At 42.6% G+C, this 23,870-nt stretch overlaps 2 protein-coding genes across 2 annotated transcripts in view; both read right to left on the reverse strand.

The window, feature by feature from the left end:
- Positions 1 to 23,870, reverse strand: part of LOC127614637 (serine protease HTRA2, mitochondrial-like) — a 221,440-nt gene that overhangs the window by 169,198 nt on the left and 28,372 nt on the right. The gene's annotated exons all lie outside the window — the stretch shown is intronic.
- On the reverse strand, positions 210 to 13,016 carry c14h14orf180 (chromosome 14 C14orf180 homolog). Its single transcript, XM_052085978.1, has 9 exons — positions 12,627 to 13,016; positions 12,184 to 12,214; positions 9,765 to 9,851; positions 7,392 to 7,512; positions 5,795 to 5,825; positions 5,535 to 5,643; positions 4,414 to 4,577; positions 4,010 to 4,142; positions 210 to 2,080 (listed from the first exon to the last, which is right to left on the reverse strand). Exons 1-9 carry the CDS (start codon positions 12,777 to 12,779, stop codon positions 1,863 to 1,865), a joined length of 1,047 nt encoding a protein of 348 aa, XP_051941938.1. The 5' UTR covers positions 12,780 to 13,016; the 3' UTR covers positions 210 to 1,862.

Consider the following 23,870-nt stretch of genomic DNA (forward strand, 5'->3'; position numbering starts at 1 on the left):
TTATAGGCCACATGAAAGACACCTACACAAGCTAATGCGGTCCCATACAAGTACTGCATCTAAAAATTGCAATTGTCGTGGCTACAATATTACAAAACACAACTCAAAAACAGTGTCAAAATTGAGCATTATTGTCTTTATAAAGACGACATCACTGATGTAGCACTTGCACTGGATTGTGCGAGAGTGTTGTCACTTTGTGTCCAGTCAATTGAATATTATTTACCTTTATTAAAGGACAAGTATAAAGCAGAATCTTATGATATTTGTTACTGACACATTCAGTTTCATGTCATCTATACACAAATCATGTACTGTACAAAAATAAATACTTGCATCATACAATTATACAATCCGTACAATAGAGGGCAGCTGCGGAATCAAGTGTGGCAAGGAAAATGTGAGAGTAAATGTGCAAAATTGGACGAATAGGAGCAACAAGCCGGAGCGACACCATTGAGGTGTTCATGCATACGTCACATACACATGAGCATCAGTGCGGGTATGAAAATACATTTGAGCATTTATTCGATATCCTTGTTATCCAGCTTAAGGTCCATGTACTAGGATGCACTTTGCCTTCACTAATAAGAAAAATAAACACACTCATAGAATGTCCGTATTTCATAGTAATTTGTTTCCACTAATGTGTGACATTAATGCACATTGGTAGAACAACTTTGACATCCTAGTAGAACTACATACTTCTATTGAGACAATACGATGGGTTATGTTGGTGCTACGGGTGGGATCCAGAAGACTAATATTACATAATACACGATTCCTGTTTGGCGTTGCTAGTACAGCACAGTAATTTAGTAAAAACGAGCACTAGCAGTGGGAAAAAAAAACCCATTACTAGTATTGGTGAATTGTCTTACTAGTGAGGACCGATGGCTCTATCTTAGCGACTGGTGGAAATCCTGTGCGGCGTGTGGCGTAACTTGGAGGCAGGTTAGACCCGATGTTGGTAATTTCTCAGATGAATAAAGGCCGGCGGAACTACGAGAGGATGTACTGCGCCACTCTGGGAGTGGTCACAGCTGACTTCAATCATGGCCAAACAAAGCAGCTCCTTTATTCATCTTCCGAGCCGCTTGATCCGCACTAGGATCGCGGGGCGTGCTGGAGCCTATCCCAGCTGTCTTCGGGCAGTAGGCAGGGGACACCCTGAATCGGTTGCCAGCCAATCGCAGGGCACACAGAAACGAACAACCATTCACACTCACACTCACACCTAGGGACAATTTAGAGTGTTCAATCAGCCTGCCACGCAAGTTTTTGGAATGCGGGAGGAAACCGGAGCACCCGGAGAAAACCCACGCAGGCCCGGGGAGAACATGCAAACTCCACACAGGGAGGCCGGAGCTGCAATCGAACCCGGTACCTCTGCACTGTGAAGCCGACGTGCTAACCACTGGGCTACCGGGCCGCCGTAGCTCCTTTAATTGCCTTCAAATGAAGTGCACTCGTTGCATATTGGATTCATGACATGAGCCACTTGGAGACTACCCAAATGTCCCCGATCGCTCAGCCCTCCCCCACACCTCATCCACTCCTATAGATGTCCCATCCAATGGGACGATTTAAAAAAATATAAAACAAATATTCAGCGGGTTTGGTGCTCACTGTTTAGTGACTAATGATTTAAATGTGTTGTGTTGGCTGCACTGTCCCACCCAACATGGCAAAGACTGGTCTGCCAAATTGTCAAACAAGCGCATGGTGCAGATGCGTTGTCTTTGAATATTCAGCGTACTCATTCATGGACTTTAAGCTATATATCAAATAAATCCAACAGCTTTGCACACGTGGGAGCTGGATGTCTCACCACAAAGGATGTCCTGTCCTGTGACTGGTCTTCATAACTGCATGGTCAACCACACCCAACAACCCCAAACAAGCTGCTTCATGTGAAGCAGGTAAACAGCCAGAGCGGCCTCCAGCTGCTCGCACACTCGTTGTGGATGTCGCCGGCCTGTGCAGTACATGGCCACGCCCACGAAGGACATCATCAGGAACAGGCAAGTGAACAGGAACAGGTGAGGGCGGGAAGGCGTCGTTTCATAGGCTACAAAGGCTACACGGACACACACAGACACACGCACACAAACAGACACACGCAAGATTAAATAAAGAAGATGATTTTGACAAAAATAAACACTAGTCCTTGCTGGTTAAACTACTTTGAATGTCAAGTGTCATTCACACTGCAGCATTGTATCACACTCACTGTGATAAGTGTTAGAGGTGGAATAGGACAAATCCGTGTTTGCAATCACTCCCGCTCCACTACATGCCTGAAATAAGGAGCTGATCATTTTGTTGTGCCGTTCGAATGTGTCGTGATTCCTTATCTCTGATGTATTAGCCCGAATTTATCCCACAGTGTTCTTGAAAAGTAATGAACAACGACGGTTCACTAGAAAATCAAACATAGCCCATGATGCATTGTGCTGGTATGGAAAAAAAAATCTTTCCAGTTTGTGGGATATTGTTTGATTTTCAGCACGAGAAACATTTATCAGGGTTGCTCCAAATATATGAATTATAAGAATCATATATTTAGAGCAATACGTCACAACACAGATGGAGATAAAATGCATTGTTTGGATTAACCCTCTCAGGGTCAGCGGTTATGACTGTGGACAGCGTATGATGTTATCAGGTAACAGGGTGCATGAAAGGGTTAATATTGTAATAAACTTAAAAGAATATACAAACTGTAATGCTTTTTAATTTCTTTGGTCAACGCTTTGCACAGAAGGCAAGCCAGCTGATCTGGCACATTGCAATTATGCAATAGCAATTTCTTACATAGTGACGACAGGAATAAGTGAATGATTCGATACCCAGCCCACCTGCGATGCTTGCTTAGTTCATCCAAATTTTAAAAAGCAATAAATAAATGCAGTACTGCTGACACTTGCGTATGCATCAAGTGAAACTTACTATTATTATTATTATTATTATTATTATTACCACCTGTGTCATCACTGCGTAATAATAAGTAATAAGTGCTAAGTACTAGCACTGCAATTTATCCGTTTTGTATTTGTTTGTTTTTTCTTCTTTCTTCTTTCTACCTACATTCTTGCTGCTGGAGGCTGTGTGGGACAAATAAAGGATAAAGGAAATGGCAGGAAGGAATGTCTGTGGAGCCGACAGAAAAGCAGCGTGTCAGGTGGAAGAAGGAAACATTCGGGATGCTCTGCAGTTACAGCTGAAACTTTGCTGCTGTGAATTGGGACTTTGTCCATTGCGAGACTAATAAAGGTTTTCTTATCTTATCTTATCTTATCTTATCTCTATCCGTATTGAATGTATTTATTTATTTTGTCATAGCAGTCAGACAGTACAAAGTCCTCTTATTTGGTGCAACCCGTGCACCTTCTATTGTCAATGGATGAACGGGGGAAGTTTGTACATGGCGAAATGGCAAATGGTATCTGTAATCAAATACAGTGGAGCCGCTGCAATTCATTTTGGTGCACCTTTTTTCGGATTTAGAAAACACGATCCGGAATACATCTGTTCCGTGATCACATTTTGACCATCAATCTTCCCTCCATCCATCCATCCGTTTTCTAATCTGCTTTTCCACACAAGAGTCGTGGGACATGCTGGAGCCTATCCCAGCTGTCTTGTGGCAGTAGCCGGGGTACACCCTGAACTGGTTACCAGACAATCGCAGGGCACATAAGACGAACAAGAATGTGCGCACACCAAGGGAAAATTTAGAGTGTTCCATTAACCTGCCATGCATGTTTTAAGAATGTGGGAGGAAACCCGGAGAAAACCCACGTCTTGTATGATTATCATGCTTGACCGCCACTGAAATTAAAATTTTTATGCGACCTTGGAGGATTTCATTGAATTTAGAAATGTAGGATATAAGGTATGTGTTGACGTTATTGGACAGGCTACAAAATGTTTAGATGGGAGTAAAACAGATACACCAGATGGCAGCATAGTTTCTTTCAGTCACATTGTTTTCTTGTTCTCTCACCATGAACCGTAGTCTCGGGCTCCCGGAATCGAACCCTCCGCTCGCCTTTCCGGCTTTGGAGGGCTTCTGTGACTGACCCGTGAGTGGGGCTTGGCTTCTTGAGGATGGATGTGGGAATTCTTCCATTGACGAACTGAAAGTGCAATTGGAATGTTTAAAAAAAAAAGAAATTAAATGAAAAAAAACATGCAGGCTAAATTATTACTTTGACACGCTTTACAATGAGGCAGTTCAATATGCATGTAATACGGTGACCAACAGTGCAAAGGAACTATCTCCCTTCAGAACAAACAAGTGTGTGTGTGTTCTTGTACTCATGACATTGTGTGTGTGTGTGTGTGTGTGTGTGTGTGTGCGCGCACGTGTGTGTGTGTGTGTGCATGCGCAGGTGGATCTGACTCTACCTTGTTTTCCGTTTTGTCTTCCTGCTGATGGCAAAAGTTATTTTTGTGGTGAACCTCCGAGTATTTCTCCGGATGTAACTGAGGAAAACCGTTGACGGCTTCCCTGATTGACTCGGCAGCAGCGAAGCGTTTGGAGAGCGCAGACACACGCTGACCCAGGGAGTCTTGCAACACAACCATAGTCACACATGACTACTTCCCAATATTGTATCAAACCGCAGGCTACTTCAAAGGCAAGTCAAACAACATTAAACATGCAAACTTTTTTTTCCGAGCATGTTGACTGTGATACAATCTTCAATTAAAATACAAACAAATACCAATAATTATTTTATCGACTGCAGAATAACGTGTTCTATTGTCAAATGAGGTCACAATAATCTTCAATTTGGTTGCCCCAACTTAAATCTTGCCTCAGCTGAACACCAGGTATGATTTGTAAGCATTGTCAACAATGAATGTTGAATGATTTGCATGATGTATGTGAGGATTAATGTGATCAATTGATAACGCCACTAGTTCTTGTAGAGGTTAACTTGAACGAATGGAAATGTGTACCCAAAAGAATAAAAGGGCAGTCATGATTATTTTCCCGTATTTTTCTGGTATAGGGTAAAATGTCTGCAGGCTTGATTATTAAAAGCAGAAGCGTTCTTCATTGCAGGCATAGTCAATTAATGATTGCAGGCATAAGCGTTCTTTGCAAGCATAATCAATTTATCATGTCAGGCATAAGCTTTCTTCTTTGCAAGCATAATTAATCAATCAATCACTCAATATGAACATAACATTAATAATAACATTGATGATAAGCGAATGTATGATCATTAAAAATAATCAACCTATCAAGGCTAAATCTCGACTGTTCATGTAGTTCTTGCAGCTCGGTGAAGAAAATTCAATGAACCTAATATGCATGGAGTACCCAGAGTACAGTAAAACCAAACAATGTACACAACAAATGCCCTTTGTTTTATTTTGAAAAAAGAGATCCTCATATCTTACATGGTTAGACGCCATATGTATGAGCGCACCTTCTTGTTTTGTCATGTAGCTGAGTCGGCTGCCAAAGAATCTCAACAATGTCGGCAAACCCATTCAACGAGACAAGTACGACCTACCTGAATATTCCGTTTTGCCAATCTCGGCATATACTGTGGCCATGAGCTCCAGGCTTCTGGCAGTTATTGGGTGGTCGTTACCAAAGGCCCTCTGGTGGATTTTTGCAGCCTGAAGGGAGTCCAAATCAGAACTGAATGTATCAAATATTGACAAAATAACAATTTAACCTTTCAGGGACAGCGGTTACTACAGTGGATAGTTTATGTTGTCAGGTTACAGGTTATCATAAGTGGTGCATGAAAAAAGGGCAGTGACATACCTTTCCACTGTACTCTAGCGCAAGATGAGGTCTATAATGGGGTATTAAAAAAAAAAGTAATTAATCACATGTAGGCTTGCCATGGATTAAACATGTGACACCCACAATATCAAGAGCAGCCATAAAATCTTTGTGGACTAAAAGATGGTCACGTTGAAACCACACCCATAATATTTTCAGGACGCAAGGGGGGGAAATAAATCTGACGCGTGTCTCAGATTTATGGAATGCAATTCTTCATGTCGTACTGTATTCAAAATGGCAAACCACAGTAGAACTCATTTCAATTTGATTTCATTTTTGCGGTTGAATAAAATGTTCCGAGTGTCTGAATATGACTTTTGAAATCTCTTTTCAATTTAAACTGCTGCCAAATGTGAAATATCGATCTGAAACAAACTGACTGGTTTGACTCGGCTTGTTTTCTGTTTTCAAAGAGAAAATTGAAAACCATGACCGATGTGGGTCAACTGGGTTGACTCGTGTTAGTTGTCATGTGAACGTTATATCTGTTTCAGAGTCGGAGGTGCAGCACCGAGACCAACCTCAAAATGCACCTGCTGGGATTAGATGCGGGGAGAAGGTTGCTGCCTGGGGAGGAAGTGCAAAATTGATTTATTCTTGCCTGCAGGTTGTTTTATGGGCTTTTGCCTCTCATCCATCCTTCTAGTGTTCATCCAGGTCGACACGATGCAGAAAATATGCAGGTCAACCAGCCGTGTCTCCTCATATATGACCCGTCAACGCGCCGCACTCACACCCTCACGTCTTGCGTAATCATGTCGAGCAAGCTCTGTTTAGCGTGACAGAATGTCAGACTCGCTTTTCCAAAGCCACACTTCCCTTCAATTAGTAATGGCCGGGTGTCAAATTTCCGGCTTTTAAACGGCCCGTAGCGGACACCTGATCGAGGAACACCGACAAAGACTTCCCTACGATATGGCTGAAAGAGTGATGGCGGCATTGATGCTTTAAGGCGGTATTCGTTCTAAGATAACTCATTTCATGATTGGAATTTTGCATGTCCAACTGTATTGCTACGCGAGGGCATTCATTCCCTGAGGTACACTGCAGAAGTTGAACAACCGTTCCATTTCTACAACAGAAACACCGCAGCCAAACCTCTGCGGCAACTCCTTAGCCCAAGTCCTCAAAAAGAACAGACCGAGACACCAGATCTTGTGTGGTATTCCTCCTACCGACGTAGAGTGCTGTGTTGTTGTTGTTGTTTTTACAGTTATGGCTTAAGTAAACTGTTTTTATAAAACCAAACAAAAAATGACATTTTTAAAGAATTCATTCAGTGGCAGCTATTTTCAGAGCATTCTTTACCCTACCACATGAACATTTTTGAAAAATATATCAATCACCTGGAATTGAATGCCTGGATTCTTAATTTTTTTAAATAATAATTTAAAAATAGCCTTGAATGAGTTACAGTGAATGGAACAGTTGTGGTTGTTATTTCAAAAACAAATGACTTGCATGACAACCTCATAACTGCATCACAACCTCTGGTGGTTCAACAGCCATCAACAAATTATGTCCATCTGAACATTGAATGGCATCTTTATTCCTCGGTGGAAGTTTTACCTACTGTTTGCTCATGATGCAAAGCTGGGCCAGGCGCTCCAGGTTTTCTGCCTGGGATGCTTGCTCCGAGAGTTCCTCTTGGGTCGCGCATCCTGCAGAGCCCAGTGAAGGCTCCTCCTGGAGCCCTGTTTCACAAATACAGGGCATGGGATCACAATCAGACTGCCAACAAAACACTCAGGCTATCAAAGTCCTCTCGAGTAGTGATATGCGGGCTTTAAAATAAAGAAAAAAAATAGTATCGGAGTATCTGGTACTTCTGAGAAGGCAGAAAAGCAACAACTGAGAACTGGAGACAAGAGTGCAGAGATATGGGTCGAAGAGAGCAGATAAGGGGATCAAACAACACACTCGCCACACCCACTAGAACGCTGTGACACACATCCGTGTAATGTGAAACAACAAATAGAAAGTCTGTGGACACGCTTCACACGTTAAGTAGGGGGTACATGAGTTTAATACGGTTAATGCCCATTTGAGAAAAGCGAGCTAGTGATCAATGGGATATTGAAGTATTCTGAAGCAAAGCGACACACAGCTTCGATTGAAAGTCATGAGGTCATATGACCGCCCATATTTCCCCTCCACTTCGGGTACGATACACAGCACTTCTGCAGCAAATGCAGAAGGAGGCAGACACGCAGATCTGAGAGAAAGATATGATGAATGACCAGCGCACTGCTGATAGTGGCTCAACTTCCAGTAGGTAAACAAACACGGAGTCACGTCAAAGAGGGCCTTCGGTTGCCTTGAGAAGGTCAACTTTTTTTTTTTTTATGTTAAGATAATTTTCACAATAATTCAGATGAAGATATAGCTGCCAGATATTTCCTTTTTTTTTTAATTTTTATCATTGCAGTTGTTCCCGGCGTCTTTGGTGCATTTCTCAGATCAGAATTTAAATTTGGAAACACGGTAAGCTCTCAAAAACAATTTGTACTCAACATGCAAAACATCACGGTTCCTTTGCAAAAGCCAGTTTCTTTCTCAAAATCCGAAGTGCATTGCTCAGAAGTAAATATTTGTGTTCACAGACCATGTGCGTGCCAACAGGGGAACATCATCTTTGTGTATGGATAGGACAGTCAAAGTGTACTCTGGAGGCTTGTTCTGCCACTTCGCTTGACAATTTCAGTACCGGTAATCCAAATTGAAAGTTTGAATATCTGTGGTAGATTGATTGTTCGAAACTGGGCAAGATCTATATTTCACTTTTATTTGGTTGCAGCGTAATTTGTTGACAAACCATCTCATTGTGGTATGGAAAGGAAAAGACGGCACTACTTAGCACAAAGATAATACGGATTTTAAAAAGAAATTGAGATGCAAATATCAGGCAATTACCTAATACAAGGGAAAATCGTACATGCAACACGATAGGAATTACAGTGTCGTCTTCTTACGGTCTTTGGCCACAAGTTCTCATTCGCGTTTCTCCTTCGAAGCAGGGAGGAGTAAGTGCTTATCTTCACTTGCAATGAGCTATTTCTGGAAAGCCATTGATGATTGGGTGATCTCAAGCTTCACATATTTCCCTTTATTAGAAAAAGTCAAGATTCACCTGAGGAAAAAAAGTCTCATCACCGCGGGCGGGACATGATTATTTGTACTAGTTGTAGTAGTAGTATCCTTATTCTTTTATTTCCTCATAGTACGGTAGCTATTTTTATATTGTGAAATATTAATGTTGAGTTGCTTATCACCAGGACATAAAAAATATAAAGAGTGTTATGTTGTGATTTCAGTTTGATTGCCGGCAAGTCTTATCTGCAACAGCCAAAGTAATGAGAGGTATGCAGGCTAAAGGCTTCTTTATACTCATGCGAGCAAAGAAAATGTGGACATGTGACAAAATGACGTGGGACAGAACAAGATGACAAAAATTCAAAAGAATTGAGAAAAACTGGAACATTACCGTCAATGGTTGGAGGCTACATCATTATCACGAGGCACACGACGTCCAGTCCAATTCAAATTTAAGCGAGCAAATATACTTCCTTCCCTTTGAAATAGTCAAAACACTTTTCCAATCTGAGTTTTGACCACAAGATTCAAATGACTTTTGGGAACTGTGTTATGTTGCTGCATAAGAATACCTGTACTATTAACAGGGCAGTTAAGTTGGATATTATTTATCATAAAATAAATGTTCATACTCTGTAGCAGCAAACCAGACGAACAAAAAAAAAAAAATCCGCCCCCCCCCCAAAAAAACCCCATCCATTGCAGGTTAAATTATTTTGTGAGTTGATTACATTTGACTTCAGATACTTTTCTCCAATCTCAAAGCAGATATAGTGAAGTATCCCGATTTATGGTGACAATAAATGCGTCTCTATCCTGAGAGCTCAAATACACATTGTCATATTGAACTTGCCTGTGCTCCCGTGTAGAGCCGTGAGCTCGATCAACGCCACCTCGTAGAACATTTTTTCAGCTTGAATGAACTGGAGGGCCTTCCCATCTGTTTATATGGGTAAAGGATCACTCAGTTGTCCAGTGGGACGAGTCAGTTGTTGAAGTTAAAAACAGCCCTGTTGCTCAGCTCAGCTCTGTTTCTTGTGTCATTCCCCCCCCCCCCCCCCCCCCCCCCCCCCCGCTCATCACGAGAATGACCTCTACCGGCTGACAACACTACAGGTTGTTGATGAGTTCTGGTGTCAATCAATGTTACCATATTGTGACAAATGCAACACCTGAAATGCATTTTTAAACCGAGTATGCGGAGTCCTGTCATTATTCCACAAAGTACTAACTACATCGCATTTGAATGTTGGATTTTTTTGGCCAGACGTCAGTTATTTCTGAGTACCGGTACTGTTGTCATCAAAAGCCTCTATTAAAAGCACCTTCAAAAATAGGGTCTTCTTAAGTTGTCAGAAAGACTCCATTGTACTGGGCCCTCTGTGAAATGACAGACTAGTGATAATTGTCAGGTGAATTTAAAGACCACGTGCTTAAAAATAAACACAGCCCCTACTGTCTAAATGACCTACTTCAACCACATCCCTCACGTGCAAAAATAATTGCTTAGTGTTCATCGGCCATGTGACTTTCCATTGCTCATAAATAGTTACATCCAGAAGTATTTGGACTTTGAGCAGAGGGGGAAAATACATTTGATAAGTGGCGTTAGACTGTTTGGGGGTAGGGTGAGGGTTGCGGCCATCATTGAAGGTCAGGGCACTTCCTGTGCCCGCTATATTTAGCCTGAGTGGATCACAACAATGGAAGCAAGAAGAACTGCACACAACTTAAGCGTTGTGCTATCACTGAGCGCTTACACTAACGATGGCACCTTCGTTTAACATTGTGCACTATATATATTTTTTTCATTTGTTTCTATAGAACAAACATTCCCAATCTTTATTGAGCCGAGGCACATCGTTTGCGTGAGCTAATGGCACCTTGCCAAAGGAAAATGATGCACTTATCTCACTTTACTTAGAAATTTCCTGAAATCATGATACTGATGACTGTATACTGAATACTGAAGGCCTGTTTAGTTTCACACAAAGTTATGCAGTTATATGAATGGCAACAGCTGGCTACACAGGTCAATTTTACCTTCTGCCATCTGGTGGAAGCCCATTTAATTGTTCCGTCTGTCACTATAGGTTGCTGGCAAAGATAGATGTAAAAAGATAATGCCTTGCTCATTTTTTTTTGGACCACTTAAGTGAAAGTGGATAATTCGCTGGGTATCACTGCAAGAGACTCGAAGAGATGTAATTACCGTATACTGTGTGTTGGCCCCTCCCTCTGCCTCATCACACCATAATTATAGGAAATACGGAACACTGGTTTTATCTGATGTCCTTCTTCATTGCCACATGCTTTCCAGGAACCGTATCAGGAAACACTCAACAAGCAAAACAGCTTCTGGCCGGGACAAAGGTCCCTGCACTGATAACCAAACAGTAGGCCTCCATTAACCGGTTAATGTGCCCTCATTGTTAAGTGTATACCAGCAAATGTGACTCAAATCTTTGATGAGAAAATTCAGCTTTTGCACAATTGAGAAGAGACGGTCAATACTGTTTTCTGTGCTTCATCATTACTCGCTACGGAACTTTGACCTTGTTTTGCAGAGGGCCACTGGAAAAACAACAATCAAAAACAATGCCGAGGAAGACTATCATCAACTCTTTTAGGTTCCGCAATTCTTTATCTTTTTTTTTTTTGTGGTTACACAAGGCCACTAAATATTCAACAATTGAACACGTAGACATGAATATTGATGCCGTAATGTAGTAATGTACTGTAGGGCAGAGGATGTAACCCTGTCCAACTAGGTAAGGGATAATGTTTCATGCTGCTGGGGTCCTGCCGATTGCTTGAGCTGAAGCGACACTGAACAAACGACGCCATTTAAACAATGGTTAGTGAGGGGTAGCCACCGCTTCATGTAGCAGGCCAGTTAAGAGTTGCAGTGTCTCAGTGACAGGGGAGAGGAAAATATACACAGACACCAAACACCTTCTGTTATCCCTATGCTGTATAACGTTGAGCTTTATGGAGGCTGTTAAATGGCAATGGGCAAGCTAGTCAAGTGCAGATAGCCTACAAGTTAATTAGTTTACTTTGCCGCTCTGTTGTGCCAAGATAAGAGCCTACAAATCCTCTTACCACTAATGCATGAGCTTTAGACAAACACCGTATCATTGCAGGACAAAGGTACGAACCTGTCAACAGATATTGACTCCCTCTCCTTCCAACCCTTCCATTTGTATTGAATTCTGTACATGATCTCTCGAGGGCTAATAAACATAAGAGAGCTAAATTGAACAGGATACAGTTCTTTTCAGTGATGAACAGTTCTGCAATCTGAAAAGCACAGAAGAACGATCAAGGGTTAAAAACATTGGATGATGTCATGAGTTGTCAAACAAATGATTTGTTATCGCCTCGAAGCATCCTCGGTCTGCTCATCATCACGTTACCGTTCACGTGGTCTGGAGTGGACTATGTTTTGACATCTGGGACATTCCTTCATGGACTTATCGGGCAAAAGAAAAATCCCTCGCGGGCCTTGTGAATCCCATACAATGGCAAGAATTGGTATCCCTTTAACAATAGCGAGTTTCTTTTAAGTTCGAAGGGTGCTCTTTAAATAAGCACCGTGTACACGTTCAACGCAGACGCACACATTTACCAGGCGTCAGATTTGGGTGATGCACGTGGGGAATATGCAAACAAAAACAATTTATGGGACAACAACAATGTGAAGCTTGTTCACCTGGTGAAGGCAGTTGGGCAGAGAGGTGAAACTCTGCACGTGGGTCAGTCCAAGCAGGCAGCTGAGAAAGCAATGCAGGGCGGCCTGGTACTCCCCCTGCTGCTGGAGCTGCTGTCCCAGCTCAAACAGGCCCTCCCTCCCCACACTCAACATCCCCAGTCCCAGCCGGAGCCGGCACTGCCTCCCATCAGAGCACTCCAAGATGCCCAGCACAAATCAGCACTTCAGCCCTTGCATCAGCAACTGACGACGCAAACTAACTCGCTATTCGTCCCCGATTGTCCCGTCAAGGACAAGTAAGAAGGAGCAGGCTGAGGGAGCTCCGGCGACTCACACTGATCACATTCATCCCCTTCCCTCTTCCCAGGCTGCACCAGGAAAGGAGGACAGAGGAAGTGGAGAGTATTTGCTGGTCGAGTGGCAGAGCTCTGGACCAATCACAGCTGTGTATTTTTCAGATGCTTTCTCCCCCCACCTCCATCAAAGGAGAAAGTACAATGTTGTGATGTTGACATAAAATCTGTCTCAGCTCTTCCACGTTAAGATTAAAAAAAGTTTACTTGATATTTTAACAATCAAGCCTATGTGGGCATGTTTAAAACAAAAGAAAATTTGACTTCCACCATTCTGCTTTCACTGTGTGAAGAGGACTTGCCACAAACTAAGGGAGAGTGAAAGCTGTGTGTGTGTGTTTTACATGAAAATACCAGAGGGACATTTTCCATACAGCAAGCCAACAGATGTAAGCACAGGGCCACTGAGATCTGTATCAATCGAGAGCGAAAGAAAGAAAAAGAGTTCATCACTGTTCAAACAGACACAACAAACATTTATCCATCAGGCGTGCACTCTAAAAGTATTTGCATGCAACCCACGATACTCTGCCACAACTAACAACGCCGCGAGAAATGTGCAGAGAGTGACGGGTGTACACTTCACACTAGCATGCAGCCTGGGTTACATGACTGGGATCAGAGAAAGCAAATGAGCAAAGTCAGTGTTCATAAATTTCCAGTGCAGTGAGCTAGCTAGGGATTTTAATGGTGGTGAATGCAAAGTGGATGAAGATTAGAAGCATTTTGCATCTGATGGCAGGTCAGACAGGAACTGAACAATGTGGGCGATCTAAACGATTTCCAGCACTTGATTATACAGTCTTATCAGAGGTGGATAATACAGACGGGTGCATGTTCTTACGCCAGTGAGCATGTCACGTAGCATGAGGCTGACATTCGGATGGTGGGGGGGGTGGGGGGGGCTTCTTGGCATCAGACAGTGTGGTCACCTCCTAATGGACCGATAACGAAAGGCATTTCCTCATTACAAGGCGGTCAAGCGGAACACATTGCATCACACACCGAGTGACAGTATGGATTTGAAGATCAGACAGTAGACAACTGATGTCACATAAGTGGATGAATTTCATGGCTAGTGGTGTTTTTTTATGTAGGGAGCAAGTGCCTGTTTTAACCCTTTCATGCACCCTGTAATGTGATAACATGATAGATAGGCTGTCCACTGTAGTAACCGCTGTACATGAAAGGGTTAACGACAAAATAGTTTCAGCCATCTTACGATCGAATAGGTTTTCATACGCGATGGTCAACTGGTTACCGCGTTGGCCTCACTGTGCAGAGGTCATGAGCTTGAACCCAGGCTCTGGCATTCACATGTGGAGTTTGCATTCCCCCCCCCCCCGCCCGGATGCCTGCGTGGGTTTTCTCCGGGTACTCGGGTTTCCTCCCACATTCCAAAATCATCACGTTGACGGAACAGTCTAAATTGTCCCTAGTAGTGATTGGAAGTGCGAATGGATGTTTGTCTATGTGTGCCCAAAGACAGCTGGAATAGGCTCCAGCATGCCCGCGACCCTTGTGAGCGGATTGGAAAAATGGATGGATGGATAAAATGTCTTCAATCAAGCATGCAAAACTGACATGCAAGAAAACTTTGTATTTCAATGAGTTTGAAAACCAAGCGAGATAAAGCAGCTGATTTTTGTTTGGTTCCCCCATGAACGCCCCCCCCCTGCCCCATATATATGTGGGTGGATGGATGGATGGATAGATGGATAGATGGATAGATAGATGTTGAATTGCACACAGTAAGCATTGAAATGACTTTATATCCTTGTTTAGTTCTCTGAAGAATAGACCCAGTTCTTTGACTTTAATACCTCTACCTTGTGGCCAGGGCATTTACATTGGTGTCGTATTCTGGCAGTTTAATAGGCCTGGACCTGACACCCCCAGCTACTGGAAGGCATTTTATGACCTCCATGTAATCAGCAGTAAATGCTGCAACCATCTGTCTCTTTTTACTCAATTATCTGACCCACTGACTTTACTGATAAACACTGGCCAAGTCAGCAGCACAGCCACAAAGATCCCAGCTAAAGTTATCACATCATTATAGACACCTTTTGGGGAGTGGTGGGGGGGCGGGGGTATCTAATTCTCATTTCAACAGAAGTAACTTTGATCAATCATTTATGAGCTGAAAATCAGACTGGAGAACGAATCACCAGAAAGTCAAGAGGTTCTATTGTATGAGAGTCACATTTACAGCACACTCAGCAATGCATGGCAGAGTCAGCACTTAATTGCTCAAGTGCTGACTTTCAAACAGGCTGTTTAACTTGGCTTGCATTGGATTCATCACCGTCACAGTCAAGTAAAAGCAAATCATGAATTGCCGGTCAAACCAAATGCTTCGACATCTCTACCTCTGCTGGGTTCATCCATTTTGCTCCACTCTTACTCCCCCAAGTGGACACCTTCTAAAACTGTGCAACCCATTCTCATGAGGTGTATTTTTCCTCCTGTACAAATAATAATATTAACATTCATCATCATCAAAGCTAATTTAGAAGTTAATGACAAAATGATGCTAAACTTTGATATTTTTAACTCGTTGTATTAAGACAGATTAAAATAGATTGCAATGGCCTTCAACTGATGCAATTGAAAACAATTGAAAGGTTCTGGTATGATTACACGGGTAGATGGGATAGTCACTGGAAGGGGTGAGGTCCAAGCTCATTGAACTTTTTATTTACAGTCAACACGAACCTGTGGACAATTTCATCATGGGAAATAAACAGCCAGGGCCATGTCCTTCACCAGTGAAATACATCAGCCCCTCTGAGCAGGAAACAACACTAATAAAACATTCTGGCACGTGGGTATAAAACCCCAAATAGCAGGTGCACACCTCCACAAAAGAGCGCTGGTTCAAGCCATGATTTAACCGGTGTTAATCAGTTGGAAATACAGTCAGAATGTGTTTGTGACAGGTATGTGTCATGATGGGATAAATACTTGAATTTATGTTTTCATGAATGTGAAGAGTTGAATGGGCACTGTAAAAAAGGCGCATGATTTTTTTTAATTGGAATGTAGAAAAAAAACAGGATCTTTTTTCTGAATAAGGAAATTAATTATTTTACATGCACATTGAAATCTGAATTAAAAAAAATCACAAATGTACTGTGGCATATTTGAATTTAAGTATAGAGGCACTTAAAAATGCAATAATCCCTGACGGCACACATTTTGGAATTGGACTCACATTCAAAGTAGTAATACTCCTGAAGAGTTGCACAAAACTTTTGTGGCGTAATTGTCATTTATCATGTCACACGAGATGACTCCATAAATTGTACCCGATACCAGTCACCCCCCCACCCAAAAAAATAGGCTATTTGGCTATGGGAGGGGAGCACGATCTGCACACTGAACACGCAACCTTTCAGAGCAATGTTCTAAACCGCACCCGTGATCAATTACGCACCTCTCCCATTCTCTCAGCTCGCACGGTCACGGTTGGCGCACACTATATTTCCACACTCATGCCTTCATTTCCACCCCACTTTAATCGACAAACAGGATGCCAGACTATTCCCACTTCCATTACAATTTCAGCAGTGCGACCGAGGATGCGCACGATAATTTGATGCAGTCATTGAAACACATTCACTCACACCGTTTGTTTTTCTACTTGCCCTGCGATTGGCTGGCGAGCAGTTCAGGATATTGTCACCTCCTCGAGAGCCCCCTTATCCTGTATGTTTGTAGATGTTTCCCTCCGCAAATACACATGCCTCAAATGATTAGGATTGTTATCAGGTCTCACGAAGCTTGCTGATGATCATTTCGATCAGATGTGTTGAGAAGCGAAATGTGCAGGAGAGCCGCTTTTGAGTACTGCAGTTTGAAACTTGTGGCTTACAAATTGTAAAATAGATCAAGTCAAGTACAACTTTATTGTCAAATGAAACCTCTCCATTGTAAGGCTTCAAACAGGACGTTCTTGGAGGGAAGTGATCGCTGATCTTGGAGCATAAGGTTGCAACCAAACCAATATTTGCAAACTGTATATAATTAAAATGCAAACAAATCTAATATAATAAGAGTGTTCTTGTTATTCTGCTGTATTTTCATTTTGCCAGAGTGATTTTCATAAGGAAACCAAAACCACTTTAACGTGATATTGACTCGTATCCGAATAATCCATTCTATGACTACATTTAACCCGAAACAAAAAATGGATTAAAATGAAATTTTAAAAAAGGTGCCTCACAAAAATAACCATCATGATGTACATGCTAGTTTTGACCATCGTCTATTTGTCATTTCAACAAGGCTACTCACCTTTGTGCAAACATGCCGTTTTAAAAATTGTGTTGTGACTGTTCCCATCTGGTTCTGGCCATAAAGCATGAGGGAATGACATAGCCCTCTCAGGGGAAATCTATAGTTTGTTTGGCGGGAAACGGGAGGTGTAAACAAACAGAAGGCAGCGAAGAATTTATGACTTCCTGATACAGACCTCTGTGTGGTAGGGACATTCGCTACTACTCAGTCATAGCTCATTGTGACAGGCTGCAAAAAGACGAAGGAATTCATCGAAAGTAAACTGACATTGGTCTCGCTGAAATTGCTGCTCCTCCTATTGTGAAAAAAAAGTAGTAAAATGGTCAAATTAGCCCTTCCGAAGATCATCACCTCCAAATCTGAAACAATGGTCCGCAGTTGGAAAAGAGTGGAGTGTCCTCTCTGTGTTTGGGATGAGATCTTGCCCCAAGTAGAGGAATTTAAGTATCTTGAGGTCTTGTACACGAGTGAGTTCAGGACGGAGCGGGAGATCGACAGGCGGATCGTTGCAGGATCTGCTGTGACGCAGACTTTGCATCGGTCTGTCGTGTTGAAGAAGGAGCTGAACCAAAAGGTGAATCTCTCAATTTACCAGTCGTCTACATTCCTACCCTCAACTATGGTCACAAGCTCTGGGTAGTGACCGAAAGAACGAGATCCAAAATACAAGTGACCAAAAGGAGTTTTCTCCGCAGGGTGACCGGGTTCTCCCTGAGAGATAAGGTGAGAAGGTCGGTTATCCGGGAGTGGCTCAGAGTCGAGCCGCTTCTCCTGCATGTTGAGAGGAGCCAGATGAGGTGGCTCAGGTATCTTATTAGGATATCTCCGGACGCCTTCCTGGTGAGGTGTTTCGGGCATGTCCCACCAGCAGGAGGCCCTGGGGATGACCCAGGATGCCTTGAAGAGACTTTGTCTCCCAGATGAGTTTGCTCCGCTATGGAGCAGACTTTCCTTTAGAAATAGGGTGGGAAGCCCAGTCAAGTCGCTGCTCCTCTTCGTCAAGAGCACTCAGTTGAGGAGGCTCGGGCATCATGTTAGTATGCCTCCCTGATGTGGTTTTCTGGGCGCATTCCACCGGATCAGCAGAAGACAATGGTTGGATGGTAGTACCGGAACACGCCGTCATATAGCTTGATCCGGAGTATCCCAAACATGCTGAATGGGTGCCATAGCCCTCGAGTTAGCTGGCTATGCAACAACTTGGATGTTGTTAGCTCTCAGGCGACTTTCTGAGTCACGAAAAGCGAAATTAGGTGACAGATGCAGGGGGGATGGTTTAAAATAAAATGTTTTACCCAGCTTGCCACCAAAGTCTTATGTACCGGTATGCTCTGTACTTTTTGTAGAAAACAAATATTTTTTTTAAACTAATGTTGATACTTAACCACCAAATATACAATAAACAAAAATCTAAAGATAACGTTGTGATTTTCAGTTGATAGTGGTAGTAAACGCACTTAATAATTCAGTAAAACGCTTGGCAGATTACCCTAAATTTAAGGATTAACAGGTTATTTTACTGCTCTGGACATGAATTATATTCAACACATAAAAAGCAAACAATGTGACGACATACTATACGCTGCATGATGTTGCCCATTACATTGGTATGCAACCATAGACTTTTTATTGCCGTTTCCCCTGACCATAAAGCCGGGGGGGTTATTGTTGCAGCTAACACCCCGATGCAGTATTTTATTGTGGCCTAATAAAAATGAATTCATCTACAAACGCTTGATGGTTTCCCCTCCAGGGAAAAAAAAGCAGCGGTCATATTGTAAAAATTCATGATAATTATCTAGCAATATTGGTTTTATTACTGCAGGATGTATCCCAGCCACATGCTGTTTTCACTGATAATTCTAATGCTTCTCTGCCACATCAGGAGGGGAGAAAACAATCATGAAACAAAACGAGCGCACCCGCGAAACACCCGTCAAGACAGGTTGAAAGGGATGTGCAGCACAAGGAGGTTTTAGCTTATTTTGTATACCGTGATGTTCTATTGTGCCCAAAGTATAATGGATGACACCCCGAGTGGACCGTATACCAGATTCCAGTTTGGGCAAAAATATAAATAATGTACTGCATATTGCTTTGATATGTTATTTTACATTGGGTCTCTTTATTTCAAAAAAACTGCAAGAATAACATTTGAACATGGTGTACGGGGGTCTTGGATTGAACCCAAATTTAAAATATCCTAAATATACAATGAGATTTTCTCTTGAAAAGGGAAATATCTGAAAACACAACCAGAAAGGGAACAAACCCCGTCAGATTTCTTCATAGTGCACACTGTGACACATATCTGCAATTAATGCCAAATGATATGAATTCAAGTCTCCAACCTTCCAGTGTCCTTTTTTTTCCAGCAGGTTTGCCAAGGCATCAAGCATTTTTTCCCCTTTATTGCTATTACACTATTCCATTTGTGCCCTCTGACCCACAGTGATGTCATATTTTCAATCCAATTCCGAATGAAATGGACAAAGTGAAATCCATGGGGTGTCTGCGGAATAGTGCGGGGCTCGGCGTGTCTAAAAGCAGTTTCTTTGCGCAGTTCGTTGGGCATTAGATGTCAGATAATTGCATCCACTGCCTGAGGTCACGGAAGGCCAGAGATTATTGGATGGGATGTGTATCAGTGATGGAACTTGTGGAATGAGAGGAGACCATTCCTGAAAGTCCCACATAGCAGTGAAAAATGAAATGGCTTTTCAAAAACTGGGCTACTGTGACATTTTAGTGTCATACACTGTAGACATAAATTGTCCGTTTCATCACGGAGAGCTTTTCACATCACGTCCCTACAACGTCGCACGGCTCTCGGGGTTGGTGGTGGGTTCCAAACGCCGCATACATTTTTTAAAAAATTTGCTTGTCAGATCGATTCTTGCATTGGATGTACCGGTAAATATAGATAGAGAGAGTGATGCACGGCACCTCACAGAAGCATACTGCGGGTTGTTACACAACAAACTCCAGCTTGCTTTTTGTTCAATTAACAATACTGAACATATTCATGATATATTGTGGTCCTAAAAGATCCAAAAAACTCCAACCTGAACCCATGTAGGAGCTTCAGACCTTACACCGCTAGTCGTACACAAAATGGGCTCAAAGTGAGGTTCTGTAACAGGTGGCCAAAATACACAGTTTTCAGGACCAGGCTTGGTTGAAATTTTGTTCTTTCCTCTAATTATGGGATAGGGATGAAATCAGGTACAGATTTCATCCGATGTGATTAAAAATCCGATAAATGAAAATCCCAAAATCGCACCCTGCTACAAAAACTGTAAGTAGGGCCTCTTTCGGGCAATCTGTGGGCCAGTGTAGTCATGATCACCATTTATAAAGTCAAAATCACACCGGCGGGTAGACTACAAAACTCTCATTTGCAGCTTTGATCTTGGTGGCAAAAATTGCACAACATGCTTGCAAAACCACCGGTTTTATCCATGTGACAGTGGGACTAAGGCAGCAGGGAGTGCGGACAAGGTGGAAAGACATACAGTATCACGGTGCAGGATTACCTGGGCAGAATAGCAATGCAAGCGTTCCTTGTTCAGGCTGTCTATGATGCTTGATCAAACTCAGTAAACCTGCTTAAGAGCGAGAACGGTAACTGCTCTGCTCACTCTGGAGGGGGATCATTGGAACACCTCTCCAGGGTCAGCCCAACGTTCCTGGGGGAATGCTGCTAGCAGTGGCACCATGACCAAGCGCTCCAACACTTCTTGAGATCATACACACTGCTATAAGCACCAGCAAACACCACCACTCCTCAATTAATAACATCTAATTTGCCCGGAATGGAGAAAAATCACATTCACAACCAAATTCAAGAAGCGATTTCCTCAAAGCGGCATCTGAATAGCAGCAGCAAGTCCACCTGGGCAGGTATCTGAAGTTATAACAACACATCCAGCAACATCATTCCAGCTGGACTCTGAAAAAACATAACCTTTGATTCTGCTTGAGCTCACATTTGTTATTGACAAGCAATGCCACAGAACGATCCAGATGACCGCATAAGGAGTGTTGATCCGTGGCCGGGTGCTGCCGGGATGCAAGTCGGCGCTTGATCAACGTCTGGTGAGGATGTTTGATGTCGCGAGACCCAAAACAACCAGGTCACAACAATGATGATGCGCCCCGATGCACCTCAGCGCTTTATCTTACACAACAGCAGCATTTCGCTTCTTTTTAAAGTATATTTTTCGGCCTCAAGTGGGCAGAGAAGTCTGTAAAAATCTTGATGACTGGCCCAAAGCATTTGTCAATTTGGATATATTTTATAATGTCAGAATTCAAATGAAATCGAACTGGTCTTTTTTTCAGTAATGTCAGAGAGAGAGAGAGAGAGAGAGAGAGAGAGAGAGAGAGAGAGAGAGAGAGAGAGAGAGAGAGAGAGAGAGAAAACTCTTATTAGACATATTAACTTGACCAATAGAACAAAAACATGAAAGTGCCCAGCGGGCAAGAGCAATCAAAAGAAATAGAAGCGTATTTCTCTGTGACGTGAGCCATAAAAAGCACCCATCCAAAGAAGTATGTGTGTGTGTTCTAACAAAACGCTAACATGGAAGTGGCGAGAAAACACCCGTCTTATCTTTACAAAGACTTCAGCGCTTACTGCAGCAATAGTTGTTCTCCCATTCAAATCCTTTTGTGTCCTTTCCCAAAAGTTCATGTCAGCTGAAGTTTGCTTCAATTTTATGGGCTTGTGAACTGGCGGAAACAAGAAAAGACTATTTGCGCGAACAAACTATCCCGAACAATAAAAATCTGATCTATAGTATATGAACTAGGAAGGGACACAAATTCAGTGTGGCGGTTGCAGCCTTCATATACAATAAAGTGCAAGTATCAGTTGCTAATAATTCACAATTTTAGGGGCTGTTGAACAAAGCAACGAGACACACTGTTCAAAAAAATGCAAATTTCAGTAGCTTTTTCATTAGGAAGAACTGGACAGCAAAAACAGGATTTTTATATTTATTTTTTTAATAGAAAACAACTGTCTCCCTCTGTATTATCTAATTTCTTTATTGGCGTAAGGTAGAGTGCATCTTCCAGATCCATTGCTTTTCCAGTAATAGCCCATAAAATTCGAAGGCAATCATCTCTCTCTCGTACATTAATGTCTCCGTGTCTTTTAGAAACAATTGGAGGGCTCACATGAGATGATATGTCTTTGAATTGTGCCGTGAGATGAGCACGTCTCCAACTAAATAATAGAACTGGATGCTGCTCGGTCTCTCCTCACTTTGATGGTGGAAATGAAAATGAATCAAGACAAAAGATAAAAGCCTGACAAGCACCGCAGTCAATCCTTCAGTCGGAGAATTCACTGCTGATGAAATGAAAATGGGCTGCTGGGATGTCGGGAGCAGCGTTATTGGGAAACGAGATGGCGGTAAGCAGTCCGCACGTCATCTTCTCTTCACACTTAGAATGGAAACAAAGAATGTATTTGTCGAGAAGCTCCAGGCCTTGAGCGCGGAGGTCACATTGCTTCAAGCCTTCCAGGGAAAAGAGAGATTTGACCGAAAAACTGTTCCAACTCTGGTTAGTCGTCCACCAGTCGCGTTCTCTGAGGAGGGCTGCTGTATTGTTTCCAGCAGCTCTGTGAGATCGTGTCGTCCAGCTTGGCAGTGATGCAGTGACTTACAATCTGTAAGTCTCTCGTCAGCATTTCGCGGCAGGTTCTTGCCGTCTCCCGGGCCTCTGACCTCATCATTGGAGCTTACAATGAGCAAGCAAATCCATCAAAGTCACACCAAGCACATGTCTGCGTCCACACCTGGCAACATGGCGGCCATGGACTTTCAAGAGCAGCCAAACCAAATGGGTGCAAATCAGCGAGACGTCACAATTGCTGTGCAAACATTTCTGCTCAGGTTATTCTTTCAGGCGGTCTCTGGAGTTTTCAGCCACAGACCAGGAAAATGACTGCGCCTTATTACCCCTAATCATATTTCCCATATGAAGTCCTGCTGTGTCTCTAATCTCATTACAAGCCTCCCCCCCACAGAGAACAAGCTGGAGTGTCCCCTCAGAGGAAAACACCTGCTTGCACAGCAGAGATCCATGCTACGACCCAATTAGGTGATATATCCATCATTGTGGTTTTTTTTGTTTGTTTGTTTTTTACTTAGCAAACACCTCAGCATCACCTACCGATGCAGTCGTTGAGTTATAACAACAAAAACACGGTTGTTGACTAGCAAAGTGTATTTCAAAGGACATGCTTCAGTTGTTATATATGGTGGGGGGGGGGGGGGGGGAATCATCCAATAAAACAATGAGTATGAAAAGAAAAATGTACGGAGATATCAAATACTGTGACAAAAACACGAAATTTTTGTGACCCAAACAAATTAGTGACTTTTGTTTAGAGGAGGACATCACTTTCAGTTTGCTGTAGCACTTCTTGGATGACAAAAAAATCTTTCTGGAATAGCTTCTCGCATCATTTATTCCATCGATTACTCGGGGGAATCCTCTGCACGCAACGCATGCACCCCTTTGTACACTCCCCAACTGACTGACTTTTTTTTTTTTTTGGTATGTCAGATATCGC

The sequence above is a fragment of the Hippocampus zosterae genome, chromosome 14 (assembly GCF_025434085.1).
Source record: "Hippocampus zosterae strain Florida chromosome 14, ASM2543408v3, whole genome shotgun sequence".
Classification (NCBI taxonomy): Eukaryota; Metazoa; Chordata; class Actinopteri; order Syngnathiformes; family Syngnathidae; genus Hippocampus; species Hippocampus zosterae.